At 62.4% G+C, this 26,851-nt stretch overlaps 1 protein-coding gene across 1 annotated transcript; it reads right to left on the bottom strand.

Annotated features, from left to right (window-relative positions):
- SEZ6 (seizure related 6 homolog) lies at positions 1–26,016 on the bottom strand. The gene is made up of 16 exons (XM_030537051.1): positions 25,277–26,016; positions 24,176–24,306; positions 15,056–15,248; positions 10,875–11,060; positions 10,333–10,501; positions 8,055–8,221; positions 7,739–7,933; positions 7,381–7,519; positions 6,765–6,961; positions 6,092–6,286; positions 4,710–4,901; positions 4,115–4,309; positions 3,538–3,576; positions 2,585–2,702; positions 1,799–1,901; positions 1–1,435 (listed from the first exon to the last, which is right to left on the bottom strand). Exons 1-16 carry the CDS (start codon positions 25,917–25,919, stop codon positions 1,403–1,405), a joined length of 2,895 nt encoding a protein of 964 aa, XP_030392911.1. The 5' UTR covers positions 25,920–26,016; the 3' UTR covers positions 1–1,402.
- Positions 26,017–26,851: the final 835 nt, after the last annotated feature.

A 26,851-nucleotide genomic window follows, 5' to 3' on the forward strand; every position in this document is an offset into this window, starting at 1 on the left:
TATTACTACCAGCTTTTAATCCACGGAATGTGGGGCAGGCTGATTTTACAGAATTCTAATGTTAATGTGGTTTTTGCACTGGACCCGGAGGCGGGCAGCAGGGGCAGGGCTGTGTTACTGGCGGGTGACTTAGGTGTCTCACACAGCGAGACAGTGCTTGATATTCAGGGCTCCGTGTACCCAGGGGCACAGTGCCATGCCAGCATTCCTCTAGCCTACGACCACGAGCTACCGAAATACCCTGCATTCTGCTATCCCTGCTACAAACACAGAGGGAGGGTGGGGAGCTGCAAACACTCATTGCGGTACAACCTCTCTGAGTAGTTCCAGGGCTGGGTGTTTTGCTCCCATGCGCCAGGCTCAGAGCCTCCTTCTCCTGCACCATCCAGTATGTGCCAGAGGACGGCAAACTTGCATTTGGCTTCAGCAGCTCATCTCCCCGGCTCCCCAGACTCAGGCTGCTGCACTGTTATCCTGGCTGGCAGGCAGGGTTCGGCTCTGGCTCCAGGAAGCGGTCTGGGGAGCAGGTGCTGGAATCCAGTCAATCCCGGTCTGAGGAGCAGGAGACAGCGACTGCAAAACGTCCAATTCCACAGCATGCACGCTGACACTGGGCTGTCCTGGGCCACGGCGGAGTCCACGGCTGCAGATTGGCAGAGCCCATGGGGCAGCGCACAGCTCTGCACGCGGCTGGCTCAGGCTGGCTGCACACTCAGGCAGGCGATGCTGCGGCCATGACACTTGGGTCAGATTTTCCACAAGCATGAGGGCGAGAACCCTCCTGGCTGAGAGCGAAGCTGAGGCCCTGGAGCCAACTCGGGAGTGAGCTCCTCACACCTGGAGTACATGGGGCCCAGTTCAGACCCCATGAGCTACAGCTCAGTGCCTGGGACACAAGGGGCTGAACTGACTCGTGGGAATAAAGCATCTCCCTGGCCCCTTTCCCTTCTCTAGGCTGGGCCAGGCTGGCGATGGGAGGGCGGCTGCAGAGCCCAGCCCCCCCAGGCTCAGTGCTATCCCGGCCACTGTGGGCAGGAGCAGGAGGTCATGTGGCTGGCTCTGGCCTGGCCTGGCAGGTCCTGGGCACGGCTCCATGCAGCATGACAGAGAGTCCAGAGCCCATCGCACCCACATGGAGCCCAGAGCCTCCCCATTTCTCTGTGCACAGACCCTACTGGGCAGGTGGCTGGGGCGGGGCGGGGCAGCGCCGGCAGGAAGGGGCCACGCCAGGGAGGGCAGCTGGGCCGCTGCCTCCTCCTGGAAAGCGCTTGGGCAGAGTCTCTTGGGGACATTTACGGTCCCTTCCTGCAAGACGCCGGCGGGGTGTCCAGGGACGCCGAGGACAGTGGTGCTGGGGCGGCCCCTCCTCCTGGCTCAGCTCAGCTCGGCCTAGATGGAAACCTCATATTCCCTCGTGTCCTGGAAAGGAAACAGACTGCAGCGGGTTCGACACTTGCCAGCGCTGCCAGGGTGTGCTCGTTCCCCCCACCCCCTCATGCGTTCCCTTCCTCCCCCCGCTTCCTGGGGGGCAGCGATCCCCCTCTCCCTCCACCTTTCCATCCCACCTTGGGGCTCCTCCTGGGATTGACTGGCTGTTGCTGCCCCTCTCCTGCTCCACGCACATACTGGGGGGTTGGGGGCAGTCCCCAGTGAGGGGCATGGGGCTGCTCGTTTGCACAGGGCCGAGCCAGCCCCCAGCTTCTGGCAGTGCCCCAAGCACCTGGGTTTACTCCCAGGCTGCCGACCCCGTGCGGCCCCAGGGCTGGTGGGGCCCGACTGGGCGGGGATCAGTACTTACTCCTGTCTCGTAGGCGGTGTTGTCAAAGGCTGATTCCACAGTGATGTGATCGTAGGGGTGAGAACCAGACAGGGGCAGTTGCAGGGACGGTTTCCCCTGGAGCCTGCAGGGGACAGAGACGAGCAGACAGTGACCCAGGCTGGCAGAGCACTGAGGGGCTGGCACTGACCGATGGGGCTGGGGGCTGGGCAGGGTGCAGACAGGAGAGTATGGGGCCCAGGCAGGGGCAGATGGGGTCCGGGGCAGCTGAGAGCATGGGGCCCAGGCTGGGGGACAGGGGCAGACAGAGCTGGGGACTGGGCAGGGGGGCAGACAGGGCTGGGCAGGGGCAGACAAGATAACATGGGGCCCAGGCTGGGGGACAGGGGCAGACAGAGCTGGGGACTGGGCAGGGCAGGCAGACAGGGCTGGGCAGGGGCAGACGGGGCCAGGCAAGAGGGGGCCAGGCAGGAGGTCAGAGGGGCCAGGCAGGAGGCCAGGCAGGAGGTCAGAGGGGCCAGAGACATACGGTGATGGGAGCAGATGAGGGGGGGCAGAAGGGCCAGGGCAGATGGGGCCTGAGGCAGACGGGGCTGGCAGGAGGCGGACAGGGTAGGATGCAGGGCAGACTGGGCCAGGCAAGAGACAGATGGGGCTGGGCAGGAGGGCAGAGGGGCCAGGCACAGATAGGGACGGGGGCAGACGAGGCTGGGCAGGGGGACAGAGGGACCAAGGGCAGATGGGGCTGGCAGGAGGCAGACGAGGCCGGGCAGGGGACAGACTCCCCCCTCCCCCCATGACACTCACTTGGAGAAGTAGAGGTAAATGCCTCCAATGAGCAGCGCCACGACCAGCACTGGCAGGAAGATGGCAATGGCGATGTTGGGGCCCTCCTGCGGGTTCCCCGAGGGTGAGACCTTTGCGACTGCGGGAGAGATGGGGAAAGGGAGGGGGGAGGCGTACAGAGACCGGGGCAGCGGGCAGGGGAAGAAGAGAATTTACCAAACTCTTTGGGTATGAGGGGAGGGGGGATCCTGCACCCCTCTTCTCAGGGCACTGGGGTTCCACACCCCCTATGCACTTCAGTGACAGGTGCCCTGCACGGACATGGGACCCAGCCTGCTGTGCCTACTCCCTGCTCACAGGGGAAACAGTGCCTCCTGCTGGCCAGCCACATCCTGGCTCTGCGCTCGCTGCCCAGCCCCGATCCCCAGATAGCCCACCCCCACGGGCACCCCCACGGACACCCGCATCCCACCCACACCCCCATGGGCACCCATCCCCACCCATACCCCAACCTGCACCCCCACAGGCACCCACCCTCACCCGCACCCCCATCTGCACCCACTCCCACCCTCATGGGCACCCCGTGGGCACCCATCCCCACCCCCACTGGCACCACTCCCACCTGCACCCCCATGGGCACCCCCACCCCCACCCATACCTGCACCCAAACCCTCTCTTTGATCCCTCCTTTGCGAGTCTTCCTGGCCGGCCTCTGCCAGGTGAACTGTCCCTGTGGGCAGAGCTGCCCCACACTGAGCCCAGCCCGCTTGCCCTCTGCACCCAGTGCCGTCACTCCCTGTGTTTTTGCATGACCACCTCTCCTGATGGTTCAGTCTCATCTGCTCTCCGCACCCGTCTCCCAGCCGCAGTGGCTCCCAGGCACCCCCCTCAAGGCCCCTGCCAAGGCCCCTCCTGCACGGCAGCCTGTGGAGAGCCTGCAGGGAGAGCCGGTGAGACCGCTGCCGGGTTCTTACCGTCCAGGTTGCGGTTGCTGTAAAATTCATCGTAAGTGGCTGGAAGAAGAGAGGGAAGAATGAAAGGTGGGATGGGGTGGAAGCAGCTGGGTAGAGCTAGGGGGGCAGGGCTGCTGGGGACCAGGGCAGAGCCAAGGGCCCCATCACATGCCGGCCCCAGGCAGGGCAGCTGAAGCGCAGAGTGGTTATTAAGTGTGAGCCTGTGGCCGGTGCTTTGCTAGTGGCCTGGCCCAGTGTGGCCCCCCTGCCCTGGGGCTGACATGGGCACATGCTCCCTGCGCTGTGGGGCGGGAGCGTTAGTCAGGCTAGAGAAGGGACAGTCAGCTTTGCAATGCCAGGGAGAAGCTAGCGCTGGCAGTGGCCAGAGTGCCATGGCAGGGGGCGGGTGTGTTGCTTGCACACTCACCATTCAGTCGTGCAAGGGGCGGGGAGGATCTGGCATGCCCAGGGCTCAGCGCCCACGAGGCAATCCCTGCTGGAGAGGGCAGTTCTGCAGGGAAGGTGAGACGCCGGCAGCTGGGGGCTCGGGGACTGGCTGGGCCACACACACTGTTTGTCGGTCCCAGGGCAGACTCACCGGCCTTGCAGATGGGAGGAGAGCTGTTCCACTGCGAGGGGTGGCCGGGCACACAGCGGAGGCTCCCCTCCCCCAGTAGCACATAGCCTGTGGCACATGAGAAGCGCAGGGTGGCCCCCGCCTGGTACAGCCTCTTCTCCGGGGTCTGGACGCCATGCTCTGGGGCGCCTGGGTTGTGGCAAGGCTCATATACTTCTGCTGCAAACGTGGAACGGAGCTGGGGTGAGACGCACACCAGCAACTCAGCCACGGGGTGGGGCCGGAGCTTCCTTTGGGGGCCATGGGGAGCCTCCCTCATGGGGCTCAGCCCTGGTCCAACTGCTGGGGGACCCTTGCCAGGGCTGGGAGGTGGGCAGCTGGGGGACAGCCCAATGGGATGCAGTGCCCAGCATGATGCCACCTGCAGCGCCCCCCTCCCGAGCATCCCATGCTTCAGGGTGCCAGCACAGGCTGCAGGGCCAGGGCTCTCCCCGACCCTGGAGACAGGCAGCCAGGTGCACCAGAACCTGTTTTGGGGGAGAGGTTCCCAGCCAGCCAGCTGGAGCAGGACCCACGGACCTGGAGCAAGACCCCGGCTGGCAAAGCTCGGACTCACGGGTGCACTTGGGGAGGCGGTTGCTCCACTTGGGGCCCCCAGCCTGTCGGTCCCGGCAGGTCAGCAGGCTGCCCCCCGTCAGGACGTAGCCCTTGTCGCAGACGAACTGCACGGTGGAGCCCACGGGGAACTTGGAGCTGGAGATGATCCTGCGGCTGTGGTCCACGTCCCCGGGGTCCTTGCAGGAGGTCACTGCACAGGGGAGGGAGGCGAGACTTGCACCAAGCTGAGGGGAAGGGGAAGTCGCCTTCCCGCACGGCTCAGGCCTTGGGAGGGCTGGAGCCAAGTGGGGCAGTGGCCCTTAGCCTGCAGGGTGTAGGGGGAGGGGAAGCGAAGCTGCTGGTGTGTTTGTGTGTGTGTGTGGGGGGTGACTACAGCCCAGAGCCGGTTACTGCCCCTGCTGGGGGGCAAGGGGGAGGCTATAGCCCCCACAGCCTGCAGAGCCACGCCATGGCAGGCAGCGTGGCTAGTGGTCAAAGCACAGGGGACCACAAACGCCTCCAGTCTCTTCCCAGCACCACCACCCAGGCCCTGCAGGGTGAGGCCTCCAGCCCCTCTGCATCCAGGGAGGGTCGCAGCCGGACCCCAGGCGCCCGGAGCCCTGCCCCAGGGCTGCAGTGGGCAGGGGAGAGCCATTGGGGGCAGAGCTCCAGCAGGGGGAGCTCTCGGCACAGCAAAGCCTGCCTGTCCCTGCCGGCCTGAGCCAGGCAGCCTGGGCACAAGGGGGTGCAGGGTTGTTTTGGGGAGGCGACTGTTGGCATCCTGGCAGGGCTCCGGTCTGGGGGCTCTCGTACCCCAGCCCCACCCTGATGAGTGCAGCCTGGCTGGGGGGGCAGCCCCGCCCACTGATCCCAGCTGGGAGCCAGGTTCGGCACTGAGGGTAGACAAGGCGCTGTCAGTGGGAAAGACGGAGTGTCCCTCCCAACCTACGCTCAAGCAGCAGCTGCCAGTGCTGGAGGGAGGCCCAGGCCAGGCCAGCTGATTGTTCCCTGGATGGCAGGTGGCCTGACCAGCCGGCACTGGTGCAAAAGGGCCAGGACCCTGGCAGAGCTGGCCACCATGGCTCCTACGCCACCCCCCCTTGCATGGCTGCCTCTCCGCTCTGGGAATTGTCCACTGCTGCGATAGCCAGCGGGAGCACGGGCAGGGAGAGGAAGGGGGCTTGGAGCTGCGTCCCATGCCCTCCCTGTCTGTGCCCAGTGCCTCTGGGCTGGGTCTGACAGGTGGGGCAATGGCAGCAGCTGCTCGTTGAACATCTGGAGGCAGCAGGTGCCGGGGGAGGCAGCCCCAGGGGGCTGGGAAAGCAGGGAGGGGACCCCTGGGGCAGTCTCTGGGGCGTGCGGCGCAGTCTGCCCCAGCAATGGCCCGGGCCCTGCGCTCACCTCTCTCACAGGTGGGCAGGTCCCCGCTCCAGGTCAGGTCCCAGTGGCACATCAGTAGGTCCGTGCCCACGAGCTCGAAGCCGGGGTAGCAGTGGTAGTTCACCATGGTGCCGTGGATCAGCTCGGGGTGGGATGTGGTCTTCCAGCCGTTGGGGATCTCGGGCAGCTCGGGGCATGTGTCATTGCGTGGAACCTCTGAAGGGAGAGCCGAGTGAGACCTCTGCCAGCACGGCCTGGCCGCACAGGCCGGCTGCAGGCTGGGAGGCAGGACTCCTGGGTTCTCTCCCCAGCGCTGGCGGGGGATGCGAGGTCTGGGGGCAAAAGCAGGGGTCTGGGAGACAGGACTCTTGGGTTCTCTTCCCAGCACTGGTGGGAGGTCTGGAGGCGAGAGCAGGGGGCTGGGAGGCAGGACTCCTGTGTTCTCTCCCCAGCACTGGTGGGGGGTGGGAGGTCTGGGGGCGAAAGTAGGGGGCAGGGAGGCAGGACTCCTGGGTTCTCTCCACAGTGCTGGTGGGGGGTGGCAGGTCTGAGGGCGAGAGCAGGGGGCTGGGAGGCAGGACTCCTGAGTTCTCTCCCCAGTGCTGGTGGGGGGTGGGAGATCTGGGGGTGAGAGCAGGGGGCTGGGAGACAAGACTCCTGGGATCTCTCTCCAGTGCTGGTGGGGGACCCTCACCGAAGAAGTGGATGACGAAGCCCTGCTGGTAGCCGAAGACAGCGCTGCCGGGGTCCGACTGGAACTGGATGGTGACGTCGGCCATGGCTGTGTAGAGCTTGAAGTGGCGGTGGGCGCCCGTGTACTGGCCCAGGATCCGGGCTGTCAGGTCATCCCCGTCGTAGAACGTGAGGACGTCGCCCTTCCCGATGTGCAGCCTGTGGGGAGAGAGGGGGCTGGGGCAGATGCCCTGCGAAGGGGACCTGTAGAGCCCGGCTAGCTGGCCCTGGCCCTAGAGGGGACTCTCCCCTTTGGATGAGTGGGGCTCTGTGGGTGTGGACTTCACTTAGAGGGGTTTCAGCCAAGACCATCCTGGGGCAAAGGGAGCCCAACCACGGCCCTGGCCCCTTTGCAGCCAGACCCACGGGGAGGCAGCTGCACTGGCCTCTTGCAGTAGGGATGAGGGGCTCCCCACAAGGCTCACAGCTCTGCCAGCCATGCCCAGGGCACCCAATTATCGCCAGCCTTAGCCAGCACCCAGGCAGCCTGCCCCTACCCCTAGCCCGGGGGCAATCCACAGGCCCTTGCTCCTCCGCCTCCCTGGGGGACCTGCCCCGGGCAGCCTGGGCTCACTCACACTTGGACGTCCAGCATGATGCGCTTGTCCTCCTCCACGTGCAGGCCCCAGATGCAGTCCTGGCCCTTGCCATAGGCCTCCGGCCAGTTGGGGGACAGCACCACGCCCGCCGAGTCTGTGATCTCCCCGCTGCACACGGCTGCAGGGACACACGACACTGAGCTCCTGCCCGCAGCCAAGAGCCGTGGGGCGGGAGGCCTCACAGCACCCCCTTCCCATCTCAGCGAGCAGCACAGGGGGCGCTCAATGGAGGGCCTGGGCCCCAGCTTCACACAGGCCTGGGAGCCCTGCCTGCTCTGTCCCCCAGGCACCTGCCTGCCCCCTCCCCTGCAGCCTGGCTTGGCCTCAGAAGACAGACCTCGGCATGCTGGCTCCGTCTCGTTCCACTGGGGGTCGCTAGGGTCCACGCACTCAATGATGATGGAGCCCTGCTCCAGGGTGTAGCCAGGGTCACAGCTGAACTCCACGGTGGTGCCCACGGCATAGGTGGCGTCGCTGGTGGTGAAGTTCCCGTACTTGACGAAGGGCTTGTAGCAGTGCCCCTGCTCGAAGGCTGGGGGCAGAGGGGCAGGGGGTTAATGCTGCCACCTGAAAGGGGTCGGGATCACAGGGCTCATTCTCTGGGGCCCCGGGCCAGGCGTCTCTCTGGGCTCTGCGGGGGTCTCAGGCCTTACCTTCATAGCGAAGCGCCACGCCGGTGGAGGCGCCACTGCTGTCGGTGGTGAGCTCGAGGAAGAAGTGGCGGGCGGTGCTGAGCAGCCCCTCGATGGGCAGGTACTCCACCTCGTACGAGTCGTACACTGGCGGTGCCTCGATGTCCTTCCCGTTCCGGATGATGAGTCTGCCAAGCAATGGTCACAGTACCAGCTGGGGGGAGGGGAGGGGGACACAAGCCTTGGCAGATCCCTGCGGCCTGGCCGCTGGGTACTAGGGGTCTGTGGCTCGGCCTGCTGGAGGCCTGTGTGCATCGGGATAATGGGGGGAGACGAGGGGCAGCTGCTGATACCTGGAGGCAGGAAGGCAAAAGCCACAGGGGCAGGGTGTGATGCTACACCCCGTACTCTTCACAGGAATATTGTTATAATATGATTACAGCATCACTAAGGTATGTTTTGTACAAGAGAAGGCATGTGAGATGGCACTGGGAGTTATGCTTTGCTGAGTATGATTATCCTATTTGTGTGCATGGATCATTTTTGTATCTAAAGTTAGGAATATTGACTATACATCTGTACTACAAATATATTTGCACCTAGCGAACGCCCACGAGACAGAATGCAATCAGCCTGGCTGCCTAGCTGAGGACAAGTCAATGGACCATTAGGGAGAACAATAGGTCTTTGAAGATGCTAATCTCCCACCTTCCTGGGTTGCTACAAACAACCTCTGACTCATAGCTGCTTTGACATTGCAGGGTCATGTGATTAAGTCACTTGGTACTGGACTCCATGATAGAATACCAATATTTTCCACTGGGGGATGGGGGGAAACCACGCTGGAAAACAAAGGATTCCCGCCATATGTAAAACCTGTTTCAGGAAGGGGAGGGAGATAATCAGTGGTCATTCTTCACTGAATCCCTGCCCAGCATGACTGCTGTGAACATCTAAGAAACAAAGACAAAGTGTGTGTGGGGGTGAAGGACTGAGCCCAGGCTGGGTAAGTGTCCGGCCTGTGAAAGGGACACCTGGAGTGTTAAGCTGCAGGCAAGAGCAGCTTGCCTTCAAGAACCTCTGCATCTTAAATTTATATTTGTTTTTGTTTTATTTGCTGGATAATCTGCTTTGATCTGTTCACTATCTCTTGTAATCACTTAAAATCTATCTTCCATCATTAATACATTTGTTTTTGTTTTCTCTCAAACCAGTTTGTGGAATTCATAACTGGGGGGTGGGGGGTAAGCTGTGAATACCTTCCTCCACATTGAGGGATGGGGTGGATTTCATGAGCTTATGCTGTGCAATTCTCTGTGCAGCACAAGATGATATAATTTGGGTTTGCACTCCAGAGGGGGTGTGCACTTGAGTGCTGTGCTGATTTCAGGGTCTGTGTCGTTCTGCAGCTGGGCGTGTCCCTACCTGTGTGTGCTGGAGGAGGCTTGAGGGCCTGGCTTAGCAAGACAGTGTAAGGGAGCCCAGGCTGGTGGAAAAGGCGAGCTCAGGGGTACCCCAGTACATCAGGTGGCACCCTGGTGGGTAGTTAACCTGTCACACAGAGGAGCTGCAGTGCCCTGGGTTATCTCTCCGTCCCCTCTCCTAGAGGGGCTCAGTGGGAAGGCAGGCCTAGGTATGGGGAGTTGAAGGGCAGCCCCTGGGTGGGGTGGAAGCCCCAGTACCTGTCACTGTCCAGCAGGGCTGGCTAGAGCCCTGACTAGAGAGTGGGGCAGCCTCAATGGCACAGCTGCTCTGGCATGTGCCATCGGTAGGTTTCAGAGTCAACATCCATTTGCACACACATGTTGCGAGCCCTACACAGAGTGGTAGGGGAGCTCTAGCCCCTCAGGCCTCAAAGACACATCCACCCTGCTCCCCTGAGGCCACACCCCCATAGGCCCTTCCCCGTGCCCCACTTCCTGTCCCGCATCCAGGGCCGGCTTTAGGAAGTGCGGGGCCCAATTTGAACAGTTTCGATGAGGCCCTGGCAGGGATGACTTAAAGAAAAAAAACACGTGGGGCTTGTACTCACCAGGCAGTGCTCCAAGTCTTTGGTGGCGGGTCCTTCACTCACTCCAGGTTTTCGGCGGCACTGAAGGACCTGCTGCCGAAGATCCGAAGCGAGCGAAGTACCCACTGTCAAAGTGCTGCTGAAGACCTGGAGCGCCGCCGGGTGAATAAAAATCAAAAAGGCGCCTCTAGCCAGGGAGGAGATTCTCACTGGGCACGGGGCCCTCTTATGCATGGGGCCCGATTCGGGGGAATGGTGGAATGGGCCTAAAGCCAACCCTGCCCACACCTGTCGTCATCCTCAGCCAGCGAGACCTTCTCGAAGTGCAGGTGCAAGCGCTGGCCCTCAGGGGCCTCCAGCAGCCAGTGGCAAGTCAGGTTGTTGCTGTAGTTGCCTGGGAAGCCAGGTGAGATGATGCGTCCGATGGTGGCATTTCGGATCACGCCCCCACAGGCCGCTGCAAGGGGAGGCCAAGGGTTAGGAGCACTGGGGAGATGGCCGCCAGGCAGCTGCTTGCACAGGTGGGGGCATCAGAGATGGGGCCCATCAGAGCGCCCTTGGCCACATACTGCCTGGCCTTGCAGCAGTGGGCAGAGGGTGGTGTCTGGAGCCGGGCTGCAGCTGCAGCTGCAGGGCAGTGGTTGGAACATGCCCAGTGCTTAGGGGGCACCCCACAGCCTGTGGGAAGGTGCTGGGGTGCGGGACCTCTCTTAGGAGGAAGCAGCCAAGCAGGAGCTGCTGTCTGGGGCCAGGCTCAGGCTGAGAAGGCCAAACTCATCCCTTGTGAGCAGCTGAGGCCCGCGCCTGGCCAGCCCCTCTCCCCCACTCACCCACACAGACGGGCTCCCGGCCGCTCCAGAAGGGCCGGGTGGCATTGAGGCAGGTGAGCGCAGGCAGGCCCTGCAGCTGGTACCCCGTGGCACAGTAGAAGTGGGCGCTGCCCCCAGGGTGCAGGCTGGTGACGGAGACATCGCCGTAGGCTGGTCGGGAGGGGAAGTTGCAGCTCAGCAGATAGGCTGGGAGGGAGGAAGGGAGAGAGAGGGGCATTTAATGGCAGGGCCTGGCAGGCTGAATGGTTGGAGCGATGTGCTCCTTGGCTTGGCATGCCTGGGGCCTGCAGGGTGGGCACCTGGTGCCTGTGGGGCTGTGTGCCTGATGCCTTCAGGGGTGTGTGCCTGGTGCCCACAGGGATGTATGCCAAGTGCCCGTGGGGGTGGGTGCCCAGTACCTGCAGGGAAGGATGGACTCGGCCAAGTCCCTGCTTCAGGGTTGCACCCCGCTGGCTCCTGGGCACCAGGCTGTCACCCCCTCACTGCTCCAGGGCAGAGGGTGCCACCACAGCTGCTGGGTGTTTTGCAGCCTGCGGCCATGCCAAGCTGCAGTGACGCTGGAACACTTTTAATAGTGGGGTGAAAGCCAGGCCCCTTACCATTTGCAACCCCCCTCCCTGAGCTGGGGCTGGGAGCAGGACCATGTCTTTGGGAGTGGGGGACCCGGACAGGGGAAAGGGAGCCGAGGCCAGGGCTACAGCTGGGGTTGGGGGCGGGGGCGGGACCAGGAGCAGAGCCCCTGGGTGGGGGCCGGCAGCCAGGACCCCAGGTGGAGGGGCCAGTAGTGGAGCCTCGTGTAAATCCTGAAAGTGCTGCAGGACCCCCCACATCCCTAGTTCCTGCGCCTATGCCAGGCTGGGGATCAGAGGGATCCTGCCCCAGAGTGTGAGTGTCTGAGAGCCACAGGGCAGGAACTGGGGTGGGAGGGGGTAGGCTTTCTCTCCTGGAATACCCAGCTGCTGAGCTGTTTTCTCTCCTTTTCCCCCATTGCATGGAGACCCAGAGCCCCTGGAAACACAGCCTGCTCCGTCTGCCCAGGCAGCGCCCGTGGGCGCAGTTACACGTGGGTCGGACGGGGTGTTGTCCCTGATCCCAGCCCGCAGGTGGCAGCAAATCCTTCTGTATAGCCAGGCAGCGGGCCAGAGGGGTGCAGCTCCCAGGCCCTTGCTGCCTGCCCAGGGACACTGCTCTGCCAGGCTGCAGGCAGGCAGCCAGACTCCTTGCTGCCCCTCTTCCAGGGGACCTGGCGTTCCCCACCTCGCAGCCTGCAGGGATGAACTCCCTCTGCCTTGGGAGCCCTGGGAGCCATGGTTCCAGACTGAGCAGGCTGCTCCCATGGGGCTGCACAGCCCGGCTGCCAGCATGCCAGAATCCCTGCCGCCCCAGGGCAAATGGCGCTGCAGGGCGTGGGCATGATGCAGGTGATGGGGGGTGAGACTAGTACCCAGAATCCCTCAGAATCTGGGGGAGAGGGGGCTGGGCCCATCAGACAAGAAAATAAAGGAGTGTGAAGTGCGGCTTTTCCCATTAATTTGCTGCATGTTGCCATGGCGATCCCGGCTGAGGGACGCGCTCGGCACAATCTGTCGTTATTTTCCCATTAACAGCATCAAGGTGGCACCAGGCAGGTCAGGGGGGCAGCCCACCTCTCACAGGAGATTCTGGGGCAGACAGAGATCCCCCCCAGCCCAGTGCTGAGTGCCCCTGGGGGTATTGCTTTGCTGAGGAACCTTGGGCAGGTTAAGGAGACAAAGGACCATGGGAAATGGGAGAACAGGCGCCCCCCATCCCCGAAACCCACCGAGGTCTGCCAGTGCCCCTCAGTCCTGACTCGCAGCCCCCTGATAGCCCAGTCATGGGCTCCCCCATCCCTGAAACCCACCAAGCTCTGCCAGTGCCCCTCAGTCCTGACTCGCAGCCCCCTGATAGCCCAGTCATGGGCGCCCCAATCCCCAAAACCCAAGCTCTGCCAGTGCCCCTCAATCCCTACCTGTAGCCCCCTGCTATTCCAGCCATGGGTGCCCCCATCCCCAAAACCCACTGAGCTCTGCCAGTGCCCCTCAATCCCTACCTGCAGCCCCCTGCTATTCCAGCCATAGACTCCCCTGATCCCCCAAACCCACCGAGCTCTGCTAGTGCCCCTCAGTCCCGACCCACAGCCCCCTACTAGCCCAGCCATGGGCGCCCCCCATCCCCCAAACCCACCGAGCTCTGCCAGTGCCCCTCAGTCCCGACCCACAGCCCCCTACTAGCCCAGCCATGGGCGCCCCCCATCCCCAAAACCCACCAAGCTCTGCCAGTGCCCCTCAATCCTGACTCACAGCCCCCTGATAGCCCAGCCATGGGCTTCCCCCAGATCCAACAAGCTCAATGCCCCAGGGGTCTGGACTCCAGCGCCCCACCTGCCTCCCGTCAGGCCCTGACCCTGTTGTGCTGCCCAGTGTCTGCACTGCATGAACCCAGAGAAGGAGCAACCTGCGTGATGCCTCTGTGAACACGTCTACACTGGCAGCTACAATCCCACGACACTACAGCACCTCTGCCTGGGGACTGGCTGCTCTCGGGGGGCTGAGCTCAAACAGCAGAGACTGTGCCCCACATCCTGCCCCATGACTGCCCCACACCCTGCCCCACTCTGCCCTGCAATGCCTCTCACCCCCCACTCCCACCCCTCTGCCCTGCAATGCCCCACGCCCTACCCCATGACTGCCCTTGCCCCCCTGCCAATGCTGGCATGTTTGACTCATCCCTGCTGCACTGGGGCTCCAGGAAGGCTGCAGGGTGGCACCCCCACGGGAACGCTGCTCTGGTGAGAGGTGCTGGGAGCCTGGTGCTGAAGGGCACAACCCTCTGCTCCCTCAGCCAAGGGCTCAGCACCAGCTTGCAGCGAGGATTGGGATGTGAGTGCTGGGGCTGAGAGCCTCTAGCTCCCTATGGCCCCGTGGGAGGGGCAGCAGGGGACAAAGTCCCTGAGCTCCAGGCTGGCCTGTAGGTGTGTGGCTGGCTCCCCCTCCAACAAGCGCCTGTGCAGAGCCCCCCAGGAGGCTCCCCGGAGGCACGTCTCTCGGCTGGCCCCGTGGCACATGGGCACCATGCAGGAGGAGTGGCTCCACCCTGCTATCAGTGACAAGGGGCCTAACTTTGCCGGTAATTATGTTAAATGAGCTCGTAATTGCTCACACCAATTATCTCTCCATTAGCGCATCTCTCTGGTTGGTGCCCGTTTAACCTGGCGATGTCGCAGATTAACTCCGCCGGCAATTCCAGAGCTTTAAACAGGCTAATTGGCCCTGGCTGGCTGCAGCTGTGCCAAGGAAGCAGGTTCACCTGCCGGGGAGTGGGCAGGACCCACCCTGGGGGCAGACCCTTGGCAGGATGGTGCCATGCCATGCACTGGGTGCAGGGACTGGGCCTAACTCCCCAAATCCTGGGAGGAAGACGCTGCTGGGTGTCCCAGGCTGCAGGGGCAGAGGGGTGGCATGGTGGCCTGGAGGAAGAGGGGGGCTTTGGGAGGGACATGGGGGTGTATGTGACCCACACTCAGCCACAGCTTGCCTGGCAGCTCCAAACCAAGGTGAAGTGCCAAGGTCCCAGGTGAGATGCCACGCTGTGCTCTGTGCAGACACACACCCATGGGGTGCCATGTTACATGCCCAGTGTGCCCCCAGGCTGATGAGCTAGATTACAAAGGGACTCTAGGCTGGCTGCATGGGAGGGGAAAGGGCTCCTCCCCAGCCTCACATGCCAGGCCCCCTTTCACCAGGGGCAGCGGCATGCCCGTCCCATTGCTAAGCCAGGTGGCCTCTGGCTCCAACACATGGCCTGGAGATGAAGGATTCTCAGCTACAAGGCAATAGACACTGGCTGCCAGTCCCCTTCCCAAACCTGCTAGGCTGCCCAGCCCACTAGCTCCTGGAAGCAGCACTCCTCTCCCGGGGGTGGCACTGCCTTGCGGGGCACCACATTGCGCCACCCAGCCCTGCTGCAGCACCGGAGCTCTCGGCTGGCAGGGCTTTGTCCACAGTGCGCGGGCAGCTGTGTGACCCTGCTGCGCCCCACCAAGGGATGAGGTGAGCCCGCTGGCTGCAGGAGGGCACCAAGGGCAGGGCCTTCTCACGGCTTCGTGTCTGGCTGGCGCTTCCTGCCCCGGCACAGGGCCCGTAGCTCCGCTGTGCCTGTACCTTGGAAGCGGAAGCGGAAGGTGCCGGGGCTGGCAGGCTGGGGGCTTCGGAACTGCACGCTGACCCGGTTGGTCGGGCTGCGGATCACTTGGCCCCTCATGAGGAAGGACTCGTTGGCCAGGACGACAGGCTCTGCGCCCCCGAAGGTCTCCATGGCCACCGTCTCCCCTTCCGACAGGCTGATGTTCAGAACCTGTGAGAGGAAGGGGCATGTCAGTGGGGCACCAGGTTATTGCCAGCCCGGCTACTTGGCCCCTGTCATAAACAGATAGCTAAGGGTTAATGTTCTTTTACCTTTAAAGGATTAACACAGGGAACCTGAAACACCTGACCAGAGGACTAATCAGGAAACAAGACTTTTTCAAATCTGGGTGGAGGGAAGTTTTGGGTGTGAGTTCTTTGTCTTGTGTCTGTGCCCTCTCGACTCTGAGAGTGATTTTCCTACCTCCAGGCTTTCTAATCTTCTGTTTCCAAGTTGTAAGTACAAAGATAGTAAGACAATAGGTTTATATTGTTTTTTTGTATTTACATGTGTGTAGTTGCTGGAGTGTTTTGAATTGTATTCTTTATGGATAAGGCTGTTTATTCATTTTTTCCCTTTAAGCAATTGACCCTGTATATTGCCACCTTGATACAGAGACTATATATTATGTCCTTTTTCACTCTTTTTATATAAAGCTTTCTTTTTAAGACCTGTTGGAGTTTTTCTTTAGTGGGGACTCCAGGGAATTGAGTCTGCAGCTCACCAGAGAATTGATGGGAGGCAGAAGGCAGGGGGAAAATCTCTTTGTTAGATTTACTAAGCCTAACTTTGCATACCCTCTGGGTGAGGGGGGAGAGAGATTAGCTCTCTCGGTACTTGTATTTCCACGACTGGAAGCAGGGAATCTCCTAGGGTCGTCCAAGGAGGGGAGCCTGGGAGGAAGTAACAAGGAAACAAGGGGAGGGGGTTATTTCCCTTTGTTGTAAGACTCAAGGAATCTGAGTCTTGGGGTCCCCCAGGGAAGGTTTTGGGGGGACCAGAGGGTATCAGGCCCTAAAAATTCCTGATTAGTGGCAGCGCTATCAGATCTAAGCTGGTAATTAAGCTTAGGGGAATTCATGCTAACACCCATATTTTGGACGCTAAGGTCCAGATCTGGAAAGAAATGTTATGACAGCCCCAGGGCAGAGCATGGGCACTTCCCCCCCGCCCTTGTCCCCGGGCCCGCCTGGGTGACTGGCACAGCAGGAGGCTGCCTTGCCCCCCCACCCCCCAGCTAAATCTGAGAGCCTGGGGGAGTTACCTGGCCAGCTGCCCCATATCCGCTGGGCTCCAGAGACCGCCTACAGCCCTCTCCTGCACCAAGCCTGCCAGCTCCATGGGGGGCAGGCAGTCAGACTGTGCCCGAGAGGGGCCGATGCTCAAACCCAGGGGGCCTGTTTCCTCTTCTGGAAGGGGATGTGCCTGCCCCACCCATCTCCTCCCCCGACACATCCCCCTGCAGCACGCGAGAGCCCCAGTGCCAGGCAGGCACGTCTCTCTGCGCCTTTTCCCACAGTCAGCCAGCGAGCGGTGAGGCCTGTCTGCACAGGGTCAACGGCAGCAGCAGCTTTCAAACATGCTTAGCAGCCCCGTAAATCTCAGTGCTGGGAGATGCCTTGGACACACGGTGCTCGGTGTGCTGCTCCCGCACGGGCCGGAACCGGGCCCGTGGGCAGAGCCCGCAGGAGAGCTGCCAGCTGTGCCCTGGCCCCGCCACTGGGCTCTGACTGGGCCTGGTCAGGCAATGCTCCAGCAGCACCACGGCGAAGATCCCGCGATTGAGCAGAGCCATTGGTATCCATGGTAGCGCTGGGGCAGAGACCCATGGCAGCACGGCTAGTGGTTCCCAGGGCTTATGGGCCAAAGAGATGCCTGGCAGGGAGCCAGGACAGAATGGCCCTGCCACGTGGCACTGGGGGACAGGGTGAGACAGAGCCATCTTGAATTGCAGGGTCTCAGAGTCCTGGAGACCTCTGGGCCTCCCTGCCTGCCAGAGGTTCAGCACCACCATCCCAGTGCACAGAGGCCAGGGACTCACCAAGGCCACACAATGTCAGGCAGTAGCAGAGCTTGGGACAGAACCCAGGAGTCCTGGCACCCAGGCCCCCTGCTTTAACCCACCAGATCCTGCTGCCCTCCCAGAGCTGGGGACAGAACCCAGGAGTCCTGGCACCCAGGCCCCCTGCTTTAACCCACCGGATCCTGCTCCACGCTGAGCTGTGCTGCCCACAGGCTGTTTCTCCCAACCCACGGCAGGCAGTGCTGGAGCAGGCCCAGCCCTGGCTAGGCCCTGTCATGGCCCTATCACTGCAGCAGACCCTGGCCAGGAGAACGCGGGGCTGCTCCCTGGCTGGTGCTGCCCACGCTGCCGTTAGCTCCCCCAGGGGCACAGATGCCAGGTCCCCCAAGCAGCCTTTCAGTGGCAATAATGCCTTCGCTCCATTGCCATGGTAACTGGCGGCTGTCCCAGCCGCAAGCTCCGGAGCTGTGATCCTGCCAGCGCACGGGGCACAGTGCCAAGCCGGCCTCCGAGGGCTCCCTCTGCTTGGCCACGGGAGGGGGCAGCACTATGGACCCATCCATGACGTGCCCCTCCAGGAAGCCTGTGGGGACTGGCCCTGGGCTTTGTCCTGGGAACGCTGGGGTTAGCGACTGCTGTGGGCAGATCCTGGATCTCCCCGATTGGGGCCTGAGCCAGCATGGTAGCATGTCCCTCTGGAGACTCCAGGTCACCCCTGGAAGGGTGCGCAGCGGTGCCAGTCCCTTCTGCAGGCTGCCGGGGCCATGTGGCCCATCCCCCGGGGCACGGAACGTCCTGCATCCAGCGCAGCCACAGCATGTGGCCCCTGAAGACAAACCATGCAGTGGCTTGTGCTGGGCCTGGCACTGGGAGAGGACAGTCACCGGGGCTGCAATGCTGCCAGCATGCAAGGCACGTACGGGTCACAGATGGTACCCGCCTGCTGCAAACCCCTAGTGGAGACACCATTTGCATGGGCCCAGTGAAATCAGGGAAAGCTGCACGGGTGCAAACCACATCTCCGTCACTGGTGCCTGAGGCAGCAGCACCAGAGACTGGAACCCCAGGGAGGCCTGCAGCCCCTACTCCCAGGGACAATGGCTGCTCGTGCCAGCAGTACAAGACAGCTCACAGCCAGTGTGCAGGGACGGGGGGCTGGCAGAGTCCAGAGCAGCCCCCGCAGGTGCTCCAGGTACAGGGGTCTCTGCAGGCAGCAGCTCAGACACCGGCAGGAAGGGAGCCCTGGGAACGGCACGTGTCAGCCTGCACATGGCTCATAGGGGGCACATTCGAGAGCCAATGGGAACCGGGGACGAGGCTCTGGGCATGGCGCAATGGATCCCGGCCAGTGGGAGATGGAGAACTGCCAGCACAATGAGCTCCAGATGGCGAAGAGACGCAGCCAGCTGGAGAGACAGGCCCAGCCACCGAGCTAGCAGAGCAGGGAGCCTCCAGCAGGATCCACACAGCACACAGATACTCCCCCCAGCATGGGCACAGGCACACACTCATACACCCTTCCCCCACGTGCACACACTCAGAGACCCCCGGCACGGGCACATGCACACTCATACACCCCTCCCCCACGTGCACACACTCAGAGACCCCCGGCACGGGCACACGCACATACTCATACACCCCTCCCCCACGTGCACACACTCGGAGACCCCCGGCACGGGCACACGCACACTCATACACCCCTCCCCCACGTGCACACACTCAGAGACCCCCGGCACGGGCACATGCACACACTCATACACCCCTCCCCCACGTGCACACACTCAGAGACCCCCAGCATGGGCACACGTCTATACTCATACACTCCTCCCCCACATGCAGACACTCAGAGACTCCCGGCACGGGCACACACACACACTCATACACCCCTCCCCCACGTGCACACACACTCAGAGACCCCCAATGCATACACATACACACTCCCCCATGCATGTGCACACACACACACACTCTCCTCCACATGTGCACACACACTCAGCAGCAGTGATGAGAGGAACCCAGCAGAGGGTTCCGTGGCAGGATGCTGCAGCCGCAGGACAGGCTGGGTTTGGCTGCATGTCTGCAGGTTGCTGCAGGGCTCTTGCCTGCCAACCCCAGCGGTGCCGTGTGTGTGCCACGTGACTCACAGCACAGCAGTCAAAGCAAAGCAGCTCACCCCCGGCCCCAGGGGGGTGCTACCGTGCTAGAGCCTGCAGCCCACCCCCATGGGTGTGGAGCAGGGTGGGGGGGTTCCCACAATGGGCTATGCCCTGCTTTAACTGAACTGCTTTCACACCGGTTTGATCACGCTGGGCACGGTTGGGTGCAGAGGCGGCCTGGATGGAAGGACAGCTGGAAGCTGCTTTATGCAATGGGAGCTGGGTGCAGGCCAGGGCACAAGCTCACGCTGGATTAGGGCATGTGATGCCTTCCCCGCAAGTGGCTGCCTCACTGACTAATAGCTGGCTGCTCACCTTTGGGGGCAGGGCACCCAGAGGGCACAGAGAGCCTCAGCCTGGGTTTCGTTGCTGCCTCTGGGCCAGCGCAATTCAGTCAAGTCCCCTGGCACCTCCCCATCCCAGTTCCAAGGGCTAAGGCAGCCCAGAGCGAGAACGCGGCTGCTCTCCCAGGCAGAACAGACCGAGCCCTGCCCAGCGCTCTCAGTCAAGCTGCATCGCATTCACTTAGGGCAGCCATGGATTCTCACGGCGGGCACGGTCACAGCTGCCACTCAGCCACGCAGCGTGGAAATGCAGACAGATTGCCTGGCATGGGCGATGAAATGGAGTTCTCGCCTGTGATTGTGCTGCAAATTCAGAAACTCCAGCTGGGGTGGGTGGTGTCCTGGACAGAGGCCCTGGGCAGCAGCTAATCCTCCCCACACACAGCCGAGCTCTGGGGTAGACACAGGCAGAGCACTAACGCCTCCGGCCTTGTCTGGGAGAATGCAGGTAAATGCCCCACAGCATCCCTGGGCCTTGACGTCTGCAGCTGTTCAAGCCAGCAGTGAGAGCAGAGCAGTCCCACTGCCCCTCTTCTGTGCCACATGCCCCCGCGTACCCCACAGCTGTGGTCTCTGAGCCTCACGCCCCCTGCTCTGGGGGTCAGGATCACTCCAGCTTTACAGGGGGCACCACGGGTCAGAGAGACTCAGCCAAGCTCTCCCAGAACTAGGAATTGGACCCAGATGTCCTGAGTCCCACCCGGCCTGGCTCTGAGCTGCTCACTCGCTGTGGAGGTGAGCGGGCATCCACACACTCACAGGGGTGGGGGCTCGGGCTCCCGGCTTGCTGGGAATCCTGGGAAGGTTTAACCTTGAGGTTGCCTGGCAACGGTTTATATTTTAATGGATCGTTATAAAATATAACAACCCCCGCCCCATTTGGGACTCTCCTGCTGGTGGGCCCGGGGGTGCAGCTCCGGTGGGGGACGAGGGGTGGTGTTTCAGCCCGTCCAATGGCCACAGAAAGCCCCAAGGCCCTGTGGCTGGGGGACGGCCGTGCAGCCCGGCACACACATTGCAAGGACCAGCCCCTAGTCCCCAGCGTCCATCCCCACCTCCCTGGGGTCAGCGGGGAGGTTCCAGGCCCCGAGGCCTGGCTCCCGGCAGCCCTCTGCTGCGACAGCATTATCACATATCCTGAGAAGCCCCAAGCTGTTGCCTTGTCTCATTAAGAGGTGATTGGATATTAACGACGTTAATTAAGCAACGCTACACAGTAATGGAGAGCAGTGCCCGTATGCACTTTCTCGCCCCAAGCCACTAATTACCGCAAAGGACCTGCCTGGCGGCGGGGGATGGGAAGTCGGCGGGGGGTGGAAAGTGGCTGTGATGAAGTGGGGGGGGTTTCTTGGGGTTTTCTGTGTTTTCCAGTGGGTTGCATGCACAGGGGGTGGGACTCAGTGTCCCCGGGTGTTATGGTTTAACGAGGTGAGGGGAGAGGGAGTTTGTTGTTACAGAGGACGGGATAGGGAACTCGGGACCCCAGCCAACGGCCTGGAGGATGGAGGCCCCAGTGACTGGTGACCTGGTGACCCAAGGACCAGCTCAGGAGTTGCAGCTGGTTCTGGCCAGTGGGAGGACAATGGGCTGCGAAGAGAGGACCCCCGTGACCTGACCAGCTGGTTCCAGCCAGAGAGGCCAGAGAGGGATTGAGAGGAGAGGAGACCCAGGCGACCCTGTTTACCAGAGAGAAGACAATGGACAGAGGCAGGGCCCGGGGGAGGTGATATCAGATGCTCAGCTGGGAAGCAGGGGGGCTCCGGGCTGGAGAGGGGAAGCAAGCAGAGCCCACCTGGATGCAGGGGAGACTGGGATCTGCTGTGCTGAGGGAGGCTTGAGGTCCTGAGAATTTCCTGTGTTGTGTTCAACTCTCAATAAACCCTCCTGTTTTATGCTGTCTGAGAGTCACTCCGGTCTAGAGAACAGGTTGCATCAACCCCTTTGCAGGTTGCATCAACCCAGAGCGAAGGGACTCCCTGAGGGGGCCCATGGCAGAGAGATGCGGCTCCAGGAGGTGGAGGTTCCTGACCCCGAGAGAGAGTGGACCCCTGAGAAGGGCTGTCGCACTGAAAGGGGCATCCCCCACAGACCGCACGAGGCCAAGAGTGGACACGATCTGTGAGTCTGTGACAGTCGCATGCGGGCCAGCAGTGTGCCGAGCTCCTCGCCCTACTATTCATCTGCCATGGGATGGAGAACAACGGGGAGGGAGTGTGACAAAGTGGGGGATTTTTTCATGTTTTCCTTGTTTTGTCCACCGGTTTGCACGCAGAGGGGGTGGGACTCCATTTTCTTGGGAGTTACTGGTTTAACGAGGTGAGGGGAGAGGGATGGGAGAGGACGGGAGAGGGAACTTGGGACCCCAGCCGATGGCCTGGAGGATGGAGGCCCCAGCAACTAGTGACCTGATGACCTGGAGGCCCAGCACAGGAGTCACAGCTGGTTCTGGCCAGTGTGAGGACAATGGGCAGTGAAGAGAGGATCCCCCTGTCCTGACCAGCCGGTTCCAGCCAGAGGGGCCAGAGGACAGAACAGAGGAGAGGAGGCCCAGGTGACCCTGTTTCCCTGGAGAGAAGACAATGGACAGAGGCGGGACTTGGGGCCGGTGATATCAGATGCCCAGCTGGGAAGCAGGGGACTTGGGACTGGAGAGAGAGCGAGCAGGCAGAGCCCACCTGGATGCCCATGACGGGGGAAACGCCTTGTCTGGCTCCATGGCAATCAGCTTCCCTGGCCCACGGCCAGCCCCAGTGCAGCGCTGGGCTCACCCTGCCATAACGGGCCATCCCCTCCCACTGTGCCAGGGCCGGCCTGCGGGCTGATCTCCCGCCCCAGCCCCTCAGGATGCTGGGTGATAGTGGGCCAACCCAGCCTGGGTCTGGAGGATGTGAAACCACAGCCTGGCTTAGAGCTAGAGCACGACTGTCACGGAGGATGGGGGAGTCCGATTCTGCACCCCTCTTCCTGGGACTCACAGTGACTCTCAGCCAGCCAGTAAAACAGAAGGTTTATTGGACAACAGGAATGCAGGTTACAGCAGAGCTTGGAGGCCCAACCAGGACCCCTCAATCAAGCCCTTCTGGGGGTTCAAGGTGCTTGGATCCCAGCTTAGGATTCCCTGAATTCCAACCACCCAGCCCCAAACCGAAACTAAAACTAATCCCCCTCCAGCCGGCCCCTTCCTTTGTCCCTCCTTTGTCTGACTTCCCGGGGAAAAGGTGCTGACCCCCTCCCCACTACCTGGCTCAGGTTACAGGCCTAGGTCCTGTCCCTCACCTAAAGTCCTCCCCGGCTCTCCCATCCCCCCCACAGACAGTCCCTACTGCATCACAACGACACAGGCCCACAATGCCCAGCCCCGGGCAAGCAGAGCCTGCCTTGTTCTCCTCCCGGTGGCGCTGCCCTGCCCTCTCAGCGTGGGCAGCCAGCGTAGCACACACCCTGGCTTGATGGATGGGGCCTCTGCGGCAGGTGGAGGCGGCAGGGTTATGTATTTATTAATATGGAGTCTGAAAGCTCTGCTGTTGCCGAAGTCTAATTAGGCCCCGGGAGGGGGCTGGCTGGGGGCCAGAGCGCATTGTTCAAAGGTCGCCAAATACCACATGCATTGATTTGACATTCTGTTACCCTTTCACGAGAGCAGCGCTGCATTCGCGTGCCCCTCAGTAGAGGGTTGGGTTTGTTCCGCAGCAGCAATTCCAGCCCCCCTGCAGCTACCTCCTGCGGGACAGGCTCCTGAATTGCGCCCCGGGTCCCTTGCTATTCTCTCTGGGGCTCCCCTCCTGCTCGCCAGCTAGCGTTTCCCTCCTGGGCAGCTCTGCAGAGCCAAGAGGGAAAGTCTTGGAGTGCTGGGTCATGGGCCTGCCAGAGCAGGGCTGGCCTTTGCGGCTGTCTCCAATCCACAGCACCGTGGCAATGTAACCACCCACCTATGAAATACCTGCCCAGGAACTGCCCGGTACCCACCCTCCCTCACCTGCCTGCCTGGCATCACAGGGCTCAGCTGCAATCGGTGCCCAGGCAAGAGTTCCAAAAGAAGCAACTGCCCCAATCCCAGAGTGAAACTCCTCCCCACCCATACAGCCTTGGGTGACCCTGGTTCCTGCAATGGTGCCCACACTACTCATTCCTGCCGCCACGGCAGGGCCTGCCCTGCCCCTCCAACCTGGCACTGCAGCCCAACTCCCTGTCCCACAGCTGGAGTTGTCCCCTGCCAGGTAGGCAGGGGGAGGCCCAGCATGCTTTGCGCAGAGGGATTTGCATATTGAGTGCCCTCTGGTACCACCAGCGCCATCTGTTGTGGGGGATGCAGGGTGCTCAGCAGGCTCTGACGGGCCGTTCCCAGCACGAGGCTTAGCGGGGCTAAAGGCAAGGGGGGGACGCCAGGTGTTTTGGCGATTTGAGGGACTTCGCTAGGGTTCCGTTCGCGCCGTGAGAGACGCATGCTGCCCAGAAACCCTTCCCGTCCCCCGCGCGTCCCAGCCTCGAGCGTGTGGCTATTTCCCACTCAGGGCCTTGGGGGCTGCAGGGTTCCCCCGGCTGGTGATGTGGCATTCAGGAGCCCACGGTACTGACCTTGATCTCCACGCCATAGCCGGGGTACCCAGAGATGGTGTAGGTGCAGTCCAGCCTGTCGTAGGGTGAACTGACCGGCTCCGGAGATTCCAGGGAGCCCTCGGGGCCAGTAAGGTTCCAGCTGCATGGAGCTGGGGGCAACAGGAAACCATGGGATCAGACAGGCCTCACGCCTGCTCCCTGCCCCGCCGGCCCATTCCACCCCTCCTCCCCCAGACAGGGCCTAGCATCCTCGCCCTCCTCTCGCTCGCCTGGTCTCCCGGACACCTGGTGTTGATGACAGGGTGGCTCATGGTCTCACCCCCATCCAGGGACGTGGAACCCCTGGTTAGCCTCATCCCCGGTACCTCACCAAGGGCCAGACACAGCCTGTGCACCCTCTCCCCCACCAGCCCCATCACCTTAGAGACGAGTTTGCCCAGGCCAAGCCCCTGGCTGCTGGATTTGCTGCCATCACGCCCCATTTCACATGCACACTGTGGCGATGGGCTGGAGGCCATGGGCTAAACTGGCCTCCCTCTAGGATGCGTCTACACTGGGCGCAGCTCCAGCAGGGGTGCAAAGGCAGGAGCACTGGTGTAGACCGGGCACAGGTCTCGTCTAACCCTGCTTTGCTCCACGGCCCATCTCCAGTACAGCTCCCACTGCACCTCTCCGGTGGGGCCACGGCCACAGCCCCCCACTGCAGGAGGGGACAGCAACTGTCACCCCCTCCCACTGGGCCATGCACGCTGGGAACCTGGGGGCTGAGTGTTGCTAGCGGGGAGGTCAAAGCAGCTGAGCTTGGCATGGCGGGACGGTCCTTACCAGGACAGCAGCTGTCCCGTCAGCCCCAGTGGGTGCTCACTAGCCCAGTCCCAGTGGGAATCGGCTCCCAGCTGAGGGAGCTGGTGTCTCCTGCAGCCAGTCAGAGCTATTCCCAACTCCTCCTTAGCTTCCCTTGTGTCAACAACGTGTCATGACTCCCCTGCGCGACGGCCCACTGCCACCCCAAAAGCGAGTCCAGCTCTCTCCGAAGACCCTGCATGCACCCCCACCCCCTCTTTAGCAGGCAGCCTGGCCTGGTGCTCCTGGCCCCCACTGGGGTGGGAGTGCCCTCACCTGGCACCTGCACCGTGGTGATGGTGGTCGTGGTGATGGTGGTAGTTGTGGTGGTTTCCTCATCATCCCCAGAAACCGTGGCTGTGGTGGCAGCCTCCGGCCTGGGCTCCTTAGCCCTTGGCAGCGCTGGGCCGGGTGTCCGTGGTGAGACAAACCGGGCTGTGGGGGTGATGGCAGTCGGGGTGTTGCTGGTCACCATGGCGGTGGTGGCTTGACCCGGGTTGGGCAGGGCAGCTTGGGAGATGGCAGGCGCGTGGGTAATGGGAGGCTCCGTGGGGACAGAGGTGGAGTTGGTCTCTGGGCCGGCTGGCCGGGGCTCTGCCCACGGTGCCACACGGCCTACAGCCGTGGTCAGCAACTCAGCAGTGAATGCTGGCTTGACCATTTCTGGGGTCCTCTCTGTGTCTCTGGCCTCGGCCTTGTCTCCCACCAGGGCCGTGGTGCTGGTCATGGTCACGGGGGCCGTGGCTGGCACCGTGAGGGATGTGGTCAGGTCAGAAAACACCGGGAGGTCGTCTTGGTCTGGCAGGCTGGCTCTGGGGGTCTGGGTGATCCGCCCTGGCACGTTGGGCAGGACTGGGCCTGGCCCCCCCAGGCCCCATGTGAGGAAGGGCACCTGCCTCAGATAGTCCTTCTTCGCCATGGCCTCGTGCAGGGACTCCTCCAGCAGAGGGTGATGGTTGAGTAGCGTCAGCGTGGGGGCTGTGGTGACAAAGTGGACCTTGCCCTCCAGCTCGTCCGGAGTGGGGGGCACTGTCTGGTCCCCCTCAGCCTCAGAGCTCCCCGCTGCCTTCCGGCCCACCAAGTTCGGCTCCTCCGAGGCAAGGTCTGGAAGGAGGAGAGAGGCGGCTGAGAACACGGGTGGCCAAGGAGGAAGGGGCCAGGAGGGGTGGGGAGCTGGGCTGCCAGAGGCCTGGCTCTATGAATCTTGGCATCGCACCCCAACCCCCAAGAGGGGCAATCATGGCAAGTCACGGTGTGGCAACTGGTGCTCCAGGGGCACCTAGGTGCTCAGAACACCCCTGTCCAGCCAGCAGGAGACCCCCAGGATTGGTGGTGCTCAGACCAGCTGCCAATTCCCTCAGAGCTGCAGGCAGCCACAAGCCTCTGCCAAGCTTGTGGAGGGGACAGACGCCATGTGTGCAGGGGGACAGGTCCCCCCCAGAACAGCGCCCAGAGCAGTGCTCCTCTTTCCAGGGGCATGGTGGGGGTGTCTGCTGAGCTGCCCCCTGTCCCCAAAGGCCCTGCACTGCCCTGCTCCTGCTGCTGGCAGTCTCAGCTTTTACACCACACGCCCTGGGCCGTCGGCCTCTGAACAAACTGAGCCACTGGCCTCTGCACTCTGCCCAGGGCCCCAGGGGACGGGAACTGAAGCCCTGCTGGGAATACCAAAGGCCCCAGCTTCTCTGAGGGACAGCACATCCCTTTCCTGGGCAGCAGGAGCCTGGCTCTCAGCTTCCCCCATGAGCAGGCCCCGAGTAAGGCTCCCGAGCACACCCAAGAATTCACTCTCCCAAACCCCAGGCCAGTCTCACCAGCTGGCCGTGTGCTCTGCCCAGCCTGGTCTCTGACAGC

The sequence above is a fragment of the Gopherus evgoodei genome, chromosome 17 (assembly GCF_007399415.2).
Source record: "Gopherus evgoodei ecotype Sinaloan lineage chromosome 17, rGopEvg1_v1.p, whole genome shotgun sequence".
NCBI classification, from domain to species: Eukaryota; Metazoa; Chordata; order Testudines; family Testudinidae; genus Gopherus; species Gopherus evgoodei.

What these genes read in the sequence shown, in the direction of transcription:
- SEZ6 (XM_030537051.1), bottom strand. Translation starts at nt 25,919, where the DNA reads ATGGCGAAGAAGGACTATCTGAGGCAGGTGCCCTTCCTCACATGGGGC. An exon ending in GCTATGGCGTGGAGATCAAG is followed by an intron (nt 15,249 to 24,175) that starts GTCAGTACCGTG and finishes TTCCTCTCACAG; the next exon opens with GTTCTGAACATCAGCCTGTC. An exon ending in TCCTCCCATCTGCAAGGCCG is followed by an intron (nt 3,577 to 4,114) that starts GTGAGTCTGCCC and finishes CTCTTCTTCCAG; the next exon opens with CCACTTACGATGAATTTTAC.